Source organism: Rhinopithecus roxellana, chromosome 6 (genome assembly GCF_007565055.1).
Source record: "Rhinopithecus roxellana isolate Shanxi Qingling chromosome 6, ASM756505v1, whole genome shotgun sequence".
NCBI classification, from domain to species: Eukaryota; Metazoa; Chordata; class Mammalia; order Primates; family Cercopithecidae; genus Rhinopithecus; species Rhinopithecus roxellana.
The window spans coordinates 1,744,366-1,759,460 of record NC_044554.1 but is presented as its reverse complement, the minus strand read 5'-3'; the positions used below and the strand labels follow the sequence as shown (position 1 = coordinate 1,759,460).

Sequence of the window (15,095 nt, the reverse complement as noted above, 5' to 3'; positions counted from 1 at the left end):
CTGGATTCCTACGAAGAATGTGGGCTCGGACCTGTTAGTGAAGGGGACGACTAAAGAATTTTTTTTTTCCTTAGATGTAGAGTCTTGCCCTTTGCCAAGGTTGGAGTTTAATGGCATGATCATGGCTCACTGCAGCCTTGACCTTCTAGGCTCAAGGGATCTTCCCACTTCAGCCTCCCAAGTAGCAGGGACTACAGGCCCACACCACCATGCCCAGCTATTATTTATTTATTTATTTATTTGAGACAGTGTCAGTCTGTTGCCCAGGCTGGAGTGCAGTGGTGCGATCTCGGCTCACTGCAGCCTCCACCTCCTAGGTTCAAGCAATTCTCCTGCCTCAGTCACCCGAATAGCTGGGACTTACAGGTGTGCACCACCATGTCTGGATAATTTTTGCATTTTTAGTAGAGATGGGGTTTCTCCGTGTTGCCCAGGCTGGTCTCAAACTCCTGACCTCAAGTGATCCTCTCACCTCAGCCTCCCAAAGTGCTGGCATTAGAGGGATGAATCACCACACCTGGCTAAGTTTTTTGTAGTGGGGAGGTCTTGCTCTGTTCTCCAGGCTAGTCTCGAACTCCTGGCCTCAAGCAGTCCTCCCACACTTCGCCTCCCAAAGTGCTGGGATTATAGGTGTGAGCCATTGTGTCCAGCCACACGTCTAAAGAATTCTATCATTGTCTTCATTTTCTTAATAGAAAGAGCTCTGTAACACAAACCTTGACTGGATCCTAATCCCTCCCTGTTTGCCCTCATTCCCCTACCCAAAAGAACAATGAAAGACATTTTGGGGAGAACTGGGGACATTTTAATAGGGAGTGGATATTAGATATGATGGAATAATTGTTTTTCTCAGATGTGATGATAGCATTGTGGTTCTGTCATTGTGTTTTGGAGATGCATGCTGAAGGATTTACGGGAGAAGTATCATCATGTCCAAACTCTACTTTTTTGTTTTTTGTTTTTTTCCTGAGACAGAGTCTTACTCTGTCATCCAGGCTGGGCGATCTCGGCTCACTGCAACCTCTGCCCTCGGGTTCAAGCGATTCTCCTGTCTCAGCCTCCTGAGTAGCTGGGACTACAGGTGTGCGCCACCACAACCAGCTAATTTTTTTGTATTTTTAATAGAGATGGGGTTTCACCATGTTGGCCAGGATGGTCTTGATCTCCTGACCTCGTGATCTGCCCGCCTTGGCCTCCCAAAATGCTGGGATTACAGGCGTGAGCCACTGCGACTGGCCTAAAACTCTACTTTCAGTTGGTTCAGTAGAAATTAAAACCAAATATAGGGCCGGGTGCGGTGGTTCACACCTGTAATCGCAGCACTGTGGGAGGCCAAGACTGACGGATCACATGAGGCCAGAAGCTCAAGACCAGCTTGGACAACATGGTGAAACCCTGTCTTTTCTACAACTACAAAATTTAGCTGGGCGTGATGGTGCAGGGCTGTAGTCTCAGCTCTACAGGTGGCTGAAGCAAGAGAATTGCTTGAGCCCACGAGATGGAGGCTGAAGTGAGCCAAGATCACGCCACTGCACTCCAGTTGATGCGAGAGAACAATGCCCTGTCTGAAAAAAAAAAAAGAAAAAGAAAAAAATTAAAAAGCAAATATATATAGAGAGACAGAGAGAAAAAAAAACTTTTAATGGTAAAATGTTCATTTTTAAAATCTAGATGCAGGGCAGAAAAGTCTTCATTGTCGTGGTTAAACTCTGGGTTTGAAGTTTCTGGAAATGAAAGGTGTGGGAACAGGTCTCTGGAGCAGCAGTGTGGAAGACAGGGGTACTAGGGCTGGAGGGAGTGTGGTGGTGGGGAGGGGAGTCAGGGAGCTGCTGCTTTAAGGCAGGACTCTTCTTGGCATGGGTCTGTCAACCTCCTTTCTCCCCCAGGCCTGTGCTTCCAAATGCTGGTGCTATTTGCACACTTGTGGTTTTGTGGTCACTGGTTCTGCTTAGAATCTCCTTTCTTCCATGGGTATCCACCTGACCATCTGTTCCTCTTCTTTCCAGTCTTCCACTGAACTCATACTTCGTTAGTACTGGTCGCCAGGCTGCCCTTACCCCTGCCACAACAGCTACCTACTACCTTGTGTCACCATTAAAGAGCTTGTCTCTGTTTGGGTTGTGATCGTTCATGTTTGTCTGTCTGCCCTCACCAGCAAACTGAGCTCCTGTGAAGTCAGGGCCAGGTTCATCTGTGCATCATCAGTAGCTGACAGGTGTAGTGCACAGTCTGTAAATAACAATGATCGTATGAATGAAGTGCAGCGTGCTCCTGCTGCCTCATCCTGTGGTCTCAGCATTAAGTCCCTTCCCTTCTTCAGTTTCCTCTTCCCTGCCTGATGGGTACCCACGAGCTTCTTTGGAATACGCTCCTTTCTCTTCATCCCCAGTGCCATCTTAACCCCATACCATCCAGTGAGTGTTTATTGAGTGCCTTCTGGATACCTGGTGCTGCTGGGCATGGCAGCCAGGGCACCCAGGAAGCATGTTCCTGGCCTTTGTTGCTGCAGCCATATACCACGCCCCTGCCAGGCTGCTTTTGACACTTAGATTTTTTTTTTTTTTTTTTTTTTTGAGACAGAATCTCGCGCTGTTGCCCAGGCTGGAGTGCAGTGGCGTGATCCTGGCTCACTGCAACCTCCACCTCCCGGGTTCAAGTGATTCTCCTGCCTCAGCCTCCCGAGTAGCTGGGACTATAGGATGTCCACCACCACACCCGGCCAATTTTTTTGTATTTTTTTAGTAGAGACAGGGTTTGGCCATTTTGCCCAGGCTGGTCTTGAACTCCTGACCTCAGATGATCTGCCTGCCTCAGCCTCTCAAAGTGCTGGGATTACAGGCATGAGGCACTGCGCTCATCCAAAACTTAGATTTTTTTTGAAAACTTGACAGCATCTCACCCTGCATGGGATAAAGTTGCCCTTGTGTTGCCCTCCAGTTGTATCTCGCTGTCCTCCCACACGCCCTTCTGCCTTGCTAAACAACTTGCCATTCCAGACATGCCATTCAGTATCATGACTCCATGTCCCTGTACATGTTGTTCCCATTGACTGGAATTAGCACCTGCCTTGTCCACCTGTCTTGCTTGCCCTCTAAACAGAGCCAGAATGCCCCTACTGGAGTCCCTGCAGCACCTCCCAGGCCAAGCTGATGGTGGGTTCACTTGAGCTCCTGCATTGTATTTTTAAGTTTACAGCATCCGTGGCTACTCTGACTGTTTACCGATAGGTTTTTCCTGTGAGACTGAACAGGCTTGGCGTCTGGTTTATCTTTGTATCCGTAGAGCCCGGCATAGAATGCTGACTCGATTTCAAGTCTAGTGTTTTGCATAGTGCATCCTTCCTTATCCTCTGGAAAGTGCCCCCTAACATCTTGGCGATGGTCACTGTCAGTTAAGAACCCAGCCCCAAGCCAGATCGTATCATTTGGGCAGCCGCTGGCATAGCTGCAACTCGAAAGACTAGATGGGCTGGGTGTATTCGGCAGCTTTGATCACCTGACACTCAAAGATTTCAGTCTGATGGTTGGAGTAGTTCTGGGCCGGCTTGTTTTTCATTTGTCAAGACGATTGCTGCCCAAGTTCACAAGCAGATGCCACTCAGGTTCTCGTGTGTGTGCTGTGTTGATTTAGTCTCACCCCCTGCTCTGCATTTTTCTATTACAAAGCATTTTCACATCCGTTACCTCGTTGTACCCACCCAAAGGGGAATCTCCCCTTTGGTATTATTATTTGTTTGTTTGTTTATTTTAGAGGCAGGGTCTTGCTCTGTTGCCCAGGCTGGAGTACAGTGCACGATCATAGCTCACTGCAGCACTGAACTCATGGGCTCAAGCGATCCTCCTGCCTCAGGCTCCTGAGTAGCTAGGACTATAGGCATGAGCCACCATGCCCAGCTACTCTTTTCTTTTTTTTTTTTTTGTAGAGACAGGGTCTTGCTATGCTTCCCAGGCTGACTTTGGTGTTACTGAAATATGAAATAAATGCTCAACTGGGGAGATTTCTATTTCAAAGGCATCCTTTATTATTGAAAATATTATCTGTCTGTCTATAAATATACATAATTATGTTTGCTTCTGTATTTCTGGAAGGATATAATTAGAACTATTAGTAGTCATTGCTTTAGTATTTCTTATTTTATTTTATTTTATTTTATTTTTTTTTTTTTGAGGCGGAGTCTTGCTCTGTCGCCCAGGCTGGAGTGCAGTGGCCGGATCTCAGCTCACTGCAAGCTCCGCCTCCCGGGTTTACGCCATTCTCCTGCCTCAGCCTCCCAAGTAGCTGGGACTACAGACGCCCGCCACCTCGCCCGGCTAGTTTTTGTATTTTTTAGTAGAGACGGGGTTTCACCGTGTTCGCCAGGATGGTCTCGATCTCCTGACCTCGTGATCCGCCCGTCTCGGCCTCCCAAAGTGCTGGGATTACAGGCTTGAGCCACCGCGCCCGGCCAGTATTTCTTATTTTAAATGAAACTCCCTAGTCAGTAGTTTTAGAAACTTTTTATTATATCCCTTTCTTAATTGTTCATAATTATTATTCCTAAGCTTTTACAATTTATTTAACAAAAAAAATTGTAGACACAATTTCTGTTTAATGAACTTAAAATCTAAAGTAAACACAGGAATTGACTGGGCACAGTGAGTGGCTTACGCCTGTAATTCCAGCACTTTGGGAGGCTGAGGCAGGCAGATCACCTGAGGTCAGGGGTTCAAGACCAGCCTGGCCAACATGGTGAAAACCTACCTCTACTAAAAATACAAAAATTAGCTGGGTGTGCTGGTGGGCGCTGGTAGTCCCAACTGCTTAGGAAGCTGAGGCAGGAGAATCGCTTGAACCCAGTAGGTGGAGGTTGCAGTGAGCTGAGATTGTGCCATTATTGCACTCCAGCGTGGGCAATGAAGCAAGACTCTGTCTCAAAAAAAAAAAAAAAAAAAACCGCAGAAATTATACATAGTCCCATAAACAAATCTTAAAACTTTCTACTTAGTATATCACTGATTGTATATGATTGCCTTAAAGTAATGGGTAAGTTTCTTTTTTCTTCTTTGAGACAGAGTTTCGCTCTTGTTGCCCAGGCTGGAGTGCAGTGGCATGATCTTGGCTCACCACAACCTCCACCTCCCAGGTTCAAGCGATTCTCCTGCCTCGGCCTCCTGAGTAGCTGGCATTACAGGCATGCGCCACCACACCTGGCTAATTTTATATTTTTAGTGGAGACGGGGTTTCTCCATGTTGGTCAGGCTGGTCTCAAACTCCTGACCTCAGGTGATCCACCCACCTCGGCCTCCCAAAGTGCTGGGATTACAGGCATGAGCCACTGTGCCCAGCCCATGATATTGTTAAACAGATAACTCTAAATGTAGTATATGTAAAACACTTCAAACTGACGAAATGTGCTTTCATTTTTATTGAAATGTGGCTGGGTGTGGTGGTTCACGCCTGTAATCGCAGGACTTTGGGAGGCTGAGGCAGGCAGATCACTTGAGCTCAGAAGTTCAAAACCAACCTGGGCAGCATGGTGAAACCCTGTCTCTACAAAAAAACACAAAAATTAGTAGGGTGTGGTGCTGGGCACCTGTAGTCCCAGCTACTTGGGAGGGGTTGAGACAGGAGCATAGCTTGAACCCAGGAGGTTGAGGCTACAGTGAGCCAAAATCACGCCACTGCACTCCAGCCTGGGTGACAAAGTGAGGCCCTGTCTCAAGAAAAAAAAAATACAGAAGAGAAAAGCACAATATAGACATTATATGGAGAAAGCTGTGTGTCTTTCCCCTCTATCCCTTTAAACCCTCTATCATTGTCTTAGGGAAACCACTGTTAATGCTTTCTTAATTTTTAGGAATTTTATTATATAGTAAACGCAAAATGGAAGCATCTTCAACTTACATCTGCAAATGCCACTTAATACTATATGTTTTTATCTTATGCACTTTCAAGGAAAATTGCATTTACTGGTATTGTTATTTTTCTTGTTTAGAGTGAGTTTGCTTCTTTTTAATCTTTGAAGGATGTGAAAAAGTGCTTTTATGTTTCTTTATCATTATTTATAGAGTATGCTTTATTAATTTCTTTTTCTTTTTCTTTTTTCTTTCTTTTTTTTTTTTTTTTTTTTGAGATTGAGTCTTGCTGTGTTGCCCAGGCTGGAGTAGAGTGGCGTGATCTTGGCTCACTGCAATCTCCACCTCCTGGGTTCAAGCGATTCTCCTGCCTCAGCCTCCTGAGGAGCTGGGATCACAGGCATGTGCCACCACACCCAGCTTTTTTTTTTTTTTCTTTTTTTGTATTGTTAGTAGAGACATGGTTTCACCATGTTGGCCAGGCTGGTCTTGAACTCCTGAACTCAGATGATCCGCCTGCCTCGGCCTTCCAGAGAGTTGGGATTTACAGGCATGAGCCACCACTCCTGGCCAATATATTTGTATTTTTTATGTTTGTAAGTTCACGTCATTCAAAAATCTTGATATCCGGTTTCTACCTATTTGAGATCATATCCTATGAATTGGTTTTTAAATTAAAAAAAAAATCATATTGGGGAGAAAATTGTTCTGTAATGTTTGTTCAAGAAAGCAGCAAACTAGACTGGGCACAGCGGCTCACGCCTGCAGTCTCAGCACTCTGGGAGGCTGAGGCTGGCGGATCACTTAAGGCCAGGAGTTCAAGACCAACCTGGCCAACATGACAAAACCCCGTCTCTACTAAAAATACAAAGATTAGCCGGATATGGTGTCGTGCACCTGTAGTCCCAGATGCTCAGGAGGCTGAGGTGGGAGAATCGCTGGAACCTGGGAGGCAGAGGTTGCAGTGAGCTGAGATTGCACCACTGCACTCCAGCAAATGCAGTGAGACCCTGCCTCAAAAATAAACAAGTAAAGCAGCAAACTGATTTTTTTAAGCAAAAAAAAAAAAAAAAAGAAAAGAAAAAGGCTGCCAGTATCATGTGAAATTTAGAGCCCTACTTCTAAAATACCGTTGCTGCATAAGGATAGGAGTTTGTATTATTGTATTATGAAATCCATATGTTCATTTCATGAAGTACTGGGGAATTTGCTCTCATGAGAGTTTCTCTTGTCCCTTGTTTAAATTCCTGGTCCCCCCCCTCTTTTAATACTTAGAGTTGCTCTCTGTTTTCCTCTTAATGTTTACCTGGTGGTATCTGGGTCCTTAAGCAAGTCTGCCAAGCAGATTAGAAATACTGTTGTAGGAAATCATCTAGTTTTTCTAAAGAGATCCCCAAGAATAGGTTCACACTAGCCCATCAGCATCTGGACCTTTATGTCCAGAAGCACTAAGATTCTGGGCATTTATGCTAGCCATTTGGAATCCCAGCACATTACTGATCTCAGAGAAGGCAAAAAAGATCTATGTGTAGGTCAGTTAGAGAGCAAAAGTAGCTGGGCACGGTGGCTCACGCTTGAAATCTCAGCACTGGCCGGGCGCAGTGGCTCACGCTTGTAATCCCAGCACTTTGGGAGACTGAGGCGGGCGGATCACGAGGTCAGGAGGTCGAGACCATCCTGGCTAACACGGTGAAACCCCGTCTCTATTAAAATACAAAAAATTAGCCGGGCGTGGTGGCGGGTGCCTGTAGTCCCAGCTACTCGGGAGGCTGAGGCAGAAGAATGGCGTGAACCCGGGAGGCGGAGCTTGCAGTGAGCCGAGATCGCGCCCCTGCACTCCAGCCTGGGCCACAGAGCGAGACTCCATCTCAAAAAAAAAAAAAAAAAAAGAAATCTTAGCACTTCATGAGGCCAAGGCGGGAGGATCACTTGAGGCCAGGGGTTCAAGGCCAGCCTGGGCAACATGGCAAAACCTATTCTCTGCAGAAAATACAAAAATTAACCAGTTATGGTGGTGTGCATATGTGGTCCCAGCTAATCTGGAGGCTGAGGTGGGGGAATCGTTAGAGTTCTGGGGGTCAAGGCTGCAGTGAGCGGTGAATTTGAGGCTACCGTGAGCTCTCCAGCCTGGGCAACAGAGTGAGACCCTGTCTCAAAAATAAAAAGAGAACAAAAGTATAAAGGGTATGCTGTGATAGAACTGGCCAGAGGTAAGATAACCAGTTATAAAAGGGATTGTGCAGAAAGAAGGGACAGGAATTCAAAAGGCTACCTTCTGTATGATTCCATACATACGATGTTCTAGAAAAGGCAGAACTGAGGGACAAGGAACACAGCAGTGGTTGCTAGAGGTGGGGAGAGCGGTTGATTATAAAAGGAGGAACTTCAAGGGGTGAAGAAACTGTTGTGGTGGTGGTTACATGACTTTAGGCATTTATCAAAACTCATAATACTGTCTGCCAAAAAAGTACATTTTATTGTACATAGATGTGAACAAAAACCAAGAAGATGAAGGAAATGCAGTTTGTCATTTGATAATGGTTACATAAAGCTCAGAAGAGGGCTGAGCGCAATGGCTCACACCTGTAATCCCACCACTTTGGGAGACCAAGGCAGGCAAATCACTTGAGGTCAGGAATTCAAAACCAGCCTGGCCAACATGGTGAAACCTCATCTCTACTAAAAATACAAAAAATTAGCTGGGTATTGTGGTGTGCGCCTGTTGTCTCAGCTACTAGAGAGGCTGAGGCAGGAGAATTGCTTGAACCCAGAAGGCAGAGGTTGCAGTGAGCCGGGATTGCACCACTAAACTCCAGCCTGGGCAACACAGTGAGGCTCTGTCTCAAAAAAAAAAAAAAAAAAGTTGAGAAGAGAATGAGTCTCATCCAGGTTCTGTTCTTTAAAATCTTATTTTCAGTGGTTATAGGGAATTACTTTACCTGTAGAGGGATAGTAAAACATGCACTTTTAGATATTTTGGCTGTTTTTCAAATATAAAAATAGGCCAGGTACAGTGGCTCACACCTGTAATCCCAGCACTTTGGGAGGCCAAGGTGGGCAGATCACTTGAGGTCAGGGGTTCAAGACCAGCCTGGCCAACATGGCGAAACCCTGTCTCTACTAAAAATACAAAAATTAACCATGCATAGTGGCACACCGTGTAGTCCCAGCTACTCAGGAGGCTGAGGCAGGAGAGTCACTTGAACCTGGGAGGTGGAGGTTGCAGTCAGCCGAAATGGTGCCACTGCACTCCAGCCTGCGTGACAGAGTGAGACTTTCTCAAAAAAGTGTGTGTGTGTAGAAATTGTTCAGATAGTTCAGAAGGTTATACAATGAAAAGAAAAAACCTTTACTCCCACCCAGGTCCAGTCATGTTCCCCAGATGTCATCATTCTTTAACCGCTCCCTCTGTATACGTATATATAGTGCTGTTCTGTGCCGGCTTTTTTTACAGAATTTATCTCGGAGATGTCAGTACATCAGTGCATGTAAATCTACCTCATTCTTTTTATTGAGTGCATATTTTCTGACGTGGAGTATTTCCTAATTTATGTGAGCAATCTGCGTTAATGGCTATTCGAATGGCCTATGCCAGGAGAAAACTGAAAACAAGACAGCAATGAATATTTGTGTGCATTCAACTTTGTGCACCTGTCTAAATATAGCTGGCCATAGGACATAACTGCAAGTGTCATTATTGGGCTGAAGTCATACACGGTTTCCATTTTGATATGGATGATGCCATACTGCCCTCTAGGGAGGTCAACAAATTTGTATTCCTATTAGCTGGCATATGGGAGTTCAACATGCTCATAGAAATTTGTGAGAAGGGCCAGTTGCAGTGGCTTACACCTATAATCCCAGCACTTTGAGAGGCTGAAGTGGGAGCATTGCTTGAGGCCAGGAGTTTCAGACCAACTTGGGCAACATAGCAAGACTCCATCTCTACAAAAAATTTTAAAAAATTAACCGTGCAAGATGATGTATGCCTCTAGTCCCAGCTTCTTAGGAGGCTGAGGTGGGACAATCACTTGAGCCCAGGAATTTGAGGCTACCGTGAGCTCTCGCACCACCACACTCCAGCCTGGGTGACAGGATGAGACCCAGTCTCAAAAAAAGAAAGAAAAAAATTCATGAGTAAAGTATAGTTTGTGACTTGAGTCAAATTTATCCTCACTTTCTGAAAGCATTCACAATAGAAATTTAATTGTAAGATGAAAATTAGCAAATTATGTGTTAATAAAGTTGGTATTCTGAGGTTTGTGGGGGCAGCTAAAAAAATCTTGATTTTTAAAGTTAATTTTTACAAATCTTGATTTTTTTTTTTTTTTTTTTTTTTTTTTTTTTTTTTGAGACGGAGTCTCGCTCTGTCGCCCAGGCTGGAGTCTGGAGTGCAGTGGCCGGATCTCAGCTCACTGCAAGCTCCGCCTCCCGGGTTCACGCCATTCTCCTGCCTCAGCCTCCCGAGTAGCTGGGACTACAGGCGCCCGCCACCGCGCCCAGCTAGTTTTTTGTATTTTTTTAGTAGAGATGGGGTTTCACCGTATTAGCCAGGATGGTCTCGATCTCCTGACCTCGTGATCCGCCCGTCTCGGCCTCCCAAAGTGCTGGGATTACAGGCTTGAGCCACCGCGCCCGGCCACAAATCTTGATTTTTAATTTACTTGAGGAGTAAAATTTTTTTAAAGAAGTTATTTCATTTTCCCTGTATTTTTTAATATTTTTATTGTGGTAAAACATGTAAAAATATACATAAAATTTGCCATTTAAACCATCTTAAGTGCATAATTCAGTGGCATTATATTCACAATGTTGTACAATCATCACCACTATCTGTTTCCAAATCAAGCAATATTTTTTAAATTATGGCAAAATGTGCATAACATAAAACTAACCATTTTAACCATTTTTAAGCATACAGTTCACTGGCATTAAGTATATTCACATTTTGGGAAAACATCACTACCATTCATCTTGAGAATTTCTTCATCTTCCCAAACTGAAACTCCTTACCCCAACCTCCCCTTTCCTCACCTCCTGGCAACCTCCATTCTGCTTTCTGTCTCTGTGGTTTTATCTACTTTAGGTATCCATGTATATTTTTTCTATGTCAAAAATTGCTTTGAAAAACACATAGCACAGATTGCAAAGATAAATGTGGGCTCTCTTACAGGAATGCCACAAATTTTGCATTTTTCTTTGCTTCTGCTTCTTGGAGTGCATGCTGTTGTCATGGAAAGCAGACGTTCTGTGGTAGCCCAGGTTCTGGAACAGAACCTAGAATAGCTGCTCACCGTGTGTTTGCCAGGTGAACTGATGGATATATGAAGACAGTGTACTGTGTGACAACACTTTTGTTATTCCATAGGACGTGGACATCTTCCAGCAATAGATCTCGAGAAGACAGCTGGCTAAAATCCTTATTTGTCCGGAAAGTTGATCCAAGAAAAGATGCCCACTCCAATCTCCTAGCCAAAAAGGAAACAAGCAATCTATACAAATTACAGTGTGAGTGACAGGTTTGCTATCTTCATAGTTGACTTTTTTTTCCGTTTGTTCCTAAGTTTATCGTCGAATTTTCTTTTGTTTCAGTTCACAATGTTAAACCGGAATGCCTAGAAGCATACAACAAAATTTGGTGTGTATACCAAACTCTCCTTTCCTTGGGGAAAATAATGACTTTATTTGTGAGTTAATTCCACTAACACTTGATAGAATAGAGAGAGATCTTTTCATCTCTCTCTTTTGAAGTTGAACATCAGAGGCTCTTGAACTGAGCTTCGTGTGGGATTGCCAAAGGCATTTTGATTTTAAGCACTCACACAGCTAAATCATCACATAGGCTGTCAGACTTTAGAATGTTACCAGACTCTTATGTTTGGAGGAACTTTGCTAGGCTGTCTAGTCCATCTGCTTATCCAATGCTGGAGTCCTTTCCGCAGACCTTCCTCACTGCCTGTCCTAAAGTAAGTTCCATCTCTGGACAGCTCTGAGTGTTAGGGATAAGAATTCACATCTCTGAGTCCTGCATTGATTCCCCTTAGTAAAACTGCCCTGTGAGAGTACTGTGTGTATTTGAACATAGCTGCCATTTCTTCCCAACTCCTCTGTTCTCCAGGATCCAAGTCCCTTCTGCTGATTCTCCTATGATTTGAGATCTAAACCTGCTTACAGAATTTGTAAACTTAAGACGAAAGGGAGAACTAAGCTTACTGGCTTTTAAGTTAACAGAAATAGTATTTTAATGATCCATTGGGAGCAAATGTGAAGAAAAAGGTTTTTTGGTTTTTTTTTTTTTAACCTTTAATATCTACTACTTTCATAAGAAAGCAAACAATTTTGTCCCTATAATTAGCATACTTTTTAGAAGAAAAACCTTTTGTTGTTTATTGTTTGTTTTTGAAGATAGCTTATGAAATGTAATAATAGTATTGAATTTCTTACTCATTCCAGCACCTCTTTATTAAAAAATACCCTTAAAGCAGATGTTTATTTCTAAGTCTTTTCTCATAAAATGGAATTTTTCCCTGTGCTGATGTTTTCCTGGATTTTACCTTTTCTGTCCTGTTTTATCACTTCATCTCCTGTCTTGGATTTCTGGCTGTCTGTTCATATTTCTATTTGATGTCGTGCTCTCACTTCACACTCAGCACATGGAATCATCTTGCTCTTCCAACTTCCCTGTCTGTGCCACTCACCTTGTTTTACTCAGCCCGTTCCTTAGTTCTCTGTGTTGAGTCTGTCACCTAGAGCCGTGCATTCTTCATCGGACATGTATTTTGGTTCTCTTGTTTCCTTCTCCATCTCCCTCTCCAAGCCTCTCGAGCCCCATTCTCAAGTGCCTTTTTTCTGACTACCTTTCTGGGCTCCAAGCTATACCTGTATCTCTTCCCTGCCCTGCAATACATTACCCCAAAGTTTGTCAGATTGATCTGCTTGAGTTCCGCTTTCTTTTTTCATCACATTTTTTTTTTCTCTGAAACTTTCAGCAGCTCCCTGTTTCCAGAACATAAAGACTTAACTCCTGCCTGGTTTTTAGGGGTCCCAATAATGGGATTCTGCCCAACCCATCCAGTTCTGGGTACAAGTACTGCCTGCCTTACAATCTCCATTCAGGTAAGGCCAGGACTCCCAAGAGCAGGTTTGGGGTCCCCAGCAAAGAGGAGTGGCTTCAAATCCATGTGTAACTTTGTGTTGGTGAAAAACCTAGGCCCCGTTGCCAGACCCCTCTCTAGACCCCACCTGAGTCATGTGTACTGGGCTTCCTTCCTGGGCACTGCCTCCAATGCAGGGTTGTCTCTTCCTGCTCATGTCATGCGACCAAAGGGAAATGTTGGACGTACATTGCCCTAGCAGAATCCCTCTTTCCCTGTCTTCGATTTTCATGGATCCCATGTTATTTCTTTTTTTTTTTTTTTTTCTTTGAGATGGAGTCTCGCTCTGTCGCCCAGGCTGGAGTGCAGTGGCGTGATCTCAGCTCATTGCAAGCTCTGCCTCCCAGGTTCACACCATTCTCCTGCCTCAGCCTCCCGTGTAGCTGGGACTACAGGCACCCGCCACCACGCCCGGCTAATTTCTTTTTGTATTTTTAATAGAGACAGGGTTTCACCATGTTAGCCAGGATGGTCTCAATCTCCTGACCTCGTGATCCGCCCGCCTCAGCCTCCGAAAGTGCTGGGATTACAGGCATGAGCCACCGTGCCCGGCCGATCCCATGTTATTTCTGAACATTCATGAGTCATGCATCAGATACATTTAATATCAGATCCTAATTTAAAAAGTAAAATGCTACTCTTCCAAAAGTACACATGATGTGGTCACTATACTGGGTCATAAAGATGTATGGGTTTTCAGTTAGTTAGACGTAGACCATTTGGAACTTTTCTCTGTTAACCATTTATATATCCCTGGTCCTACGGAGGTCTAGTGGCGCAGTCGGTTAGCACGTGGTACTTATATACTCTCGGTCCTGTAGCCCCAGCGTCTGGTGGTGATCACTAGCTAAATATCAGTGTCAGCATATAATGTGAACAGGTTCCATTTCTTGCCCTTGATCCCCTTTTGCATCCATTGTTGAATTTGTATGATACTTTTTCATCATAATTTTTCTATTCAAAAAGTGTGCAGGTTTTAGCTTTTCTCTTGGTATAAATCAGTTACACTCTTCCCTTTGCCTTTCCCTGTACATTAGAGTCTATACCATAAGAAAGCTTCTGTGGAACCAAGCTCCACTCTGATACCCTTGTTAAATTCATACACTGCCGTGACCTGTCATGGCTTTGCCCCTGTCCCTGCACAATGAGTGGGAATGAGTTCGTGTGTTTGGTGCGAGACTATGTGACACTCCACCCATCTCCTTGGCCCATTGAATTGAGCAGAACGTAATTTATGCTTCGCGTTGTATCTTTAATTTTTATTCTTCTGCCATGTTGATGCCCTTGGGGACTGTTGGAGGTTAGGGTCGCTTCCAGACTGTTGTGTTCCAGCTCTGTCTTCTTGCTCCTTCCTGAAGGCCAGCTTGTTTTCTGCTCTTGTTACCTCTGCCTGCTGATGCTGCTTGTGTTGTCTGCCTCTGTCTTGAACATTACTTTCTTCCCTTTCCATCTTTCTTATTTCTTCCGTGTTCTTTTCTACTATTTCCCTCTCATTCTTCCTGTCTTTGGAACCAACAGAATTTTTTTTAGTGATGTTGTTTTTTTTTCCCCCTCAAATGGAAAATAGTAGCCACGTAACTCCCAAAATCCTGGGACCTTTGGTTTTTCTTTATCATCTTTATACTGGTTCAGCAACTCTTCTAGATAGTTGGGGTATCAGAAACCCAAGCTTCTGATCAGCAGGGTGTTGGAGTACAACAGAATTCAGCCAAAAGGTTAATTCCACATGCCGTTTTATCATGAGGATGTGCTAAGGTCAGTTGTTAGAACACAGAGTAGGTGATCTTTTTCCTGTTACTGATCAGGTGCTGTCCACCTGGTCAAATTTTGCTGGTTGTTTAATTAGTGTTGCTGTTTCTTCTCTTTAAGTCAAGAGGTGTTGCCAAAGATTCACGAAGATAAACACTACCCTTGTACTTTGGTGGGGACTTGGAACACGTGGTATGGCGAGCAGGACCAAGCTGGTAGGAAGCGAAGTCTTTGGAATAAACACTTCTTAAGCCTTATGTAACACTTAAGTAATTTTCTAATTTAATGCTTGTTCTTATCATCAAAGCTTTCCAAGTCTCAGTCTAATTTTATGATTAAAGTAGTTTCTTCAACAATT

At 44.1% G+C, this 15,095-nt stretch overlaps 1 protein-coding gene across 1 annotated transcript in view; it reads left to right on the top strand.

The window, feature by feature from the left end:
- Positions 1-15,095, top strand: part of NIPSNAP2 (nipsnap homolog 2) — a 39,403-nt gene that overhangs the window by 2,851 nt on the left and 21,457 nt on the right. The window contains exons 2-4 of the mRNA XM_030932170.1: positions 11,203-11,342; positions 11,427-11,472; positions 14,858-14,952. Coding sequence (XP_030788030.1) covers positions 11,203-11,342; positions 11,427-11,472; positions 14,858-14,952 — 281 coding nt within the window. The remainder of the gene's footprint in view (positions 1-11,202; positions 11,343-11,426; positions 11,473-14,857; positions 14,953-15,095) is intronic.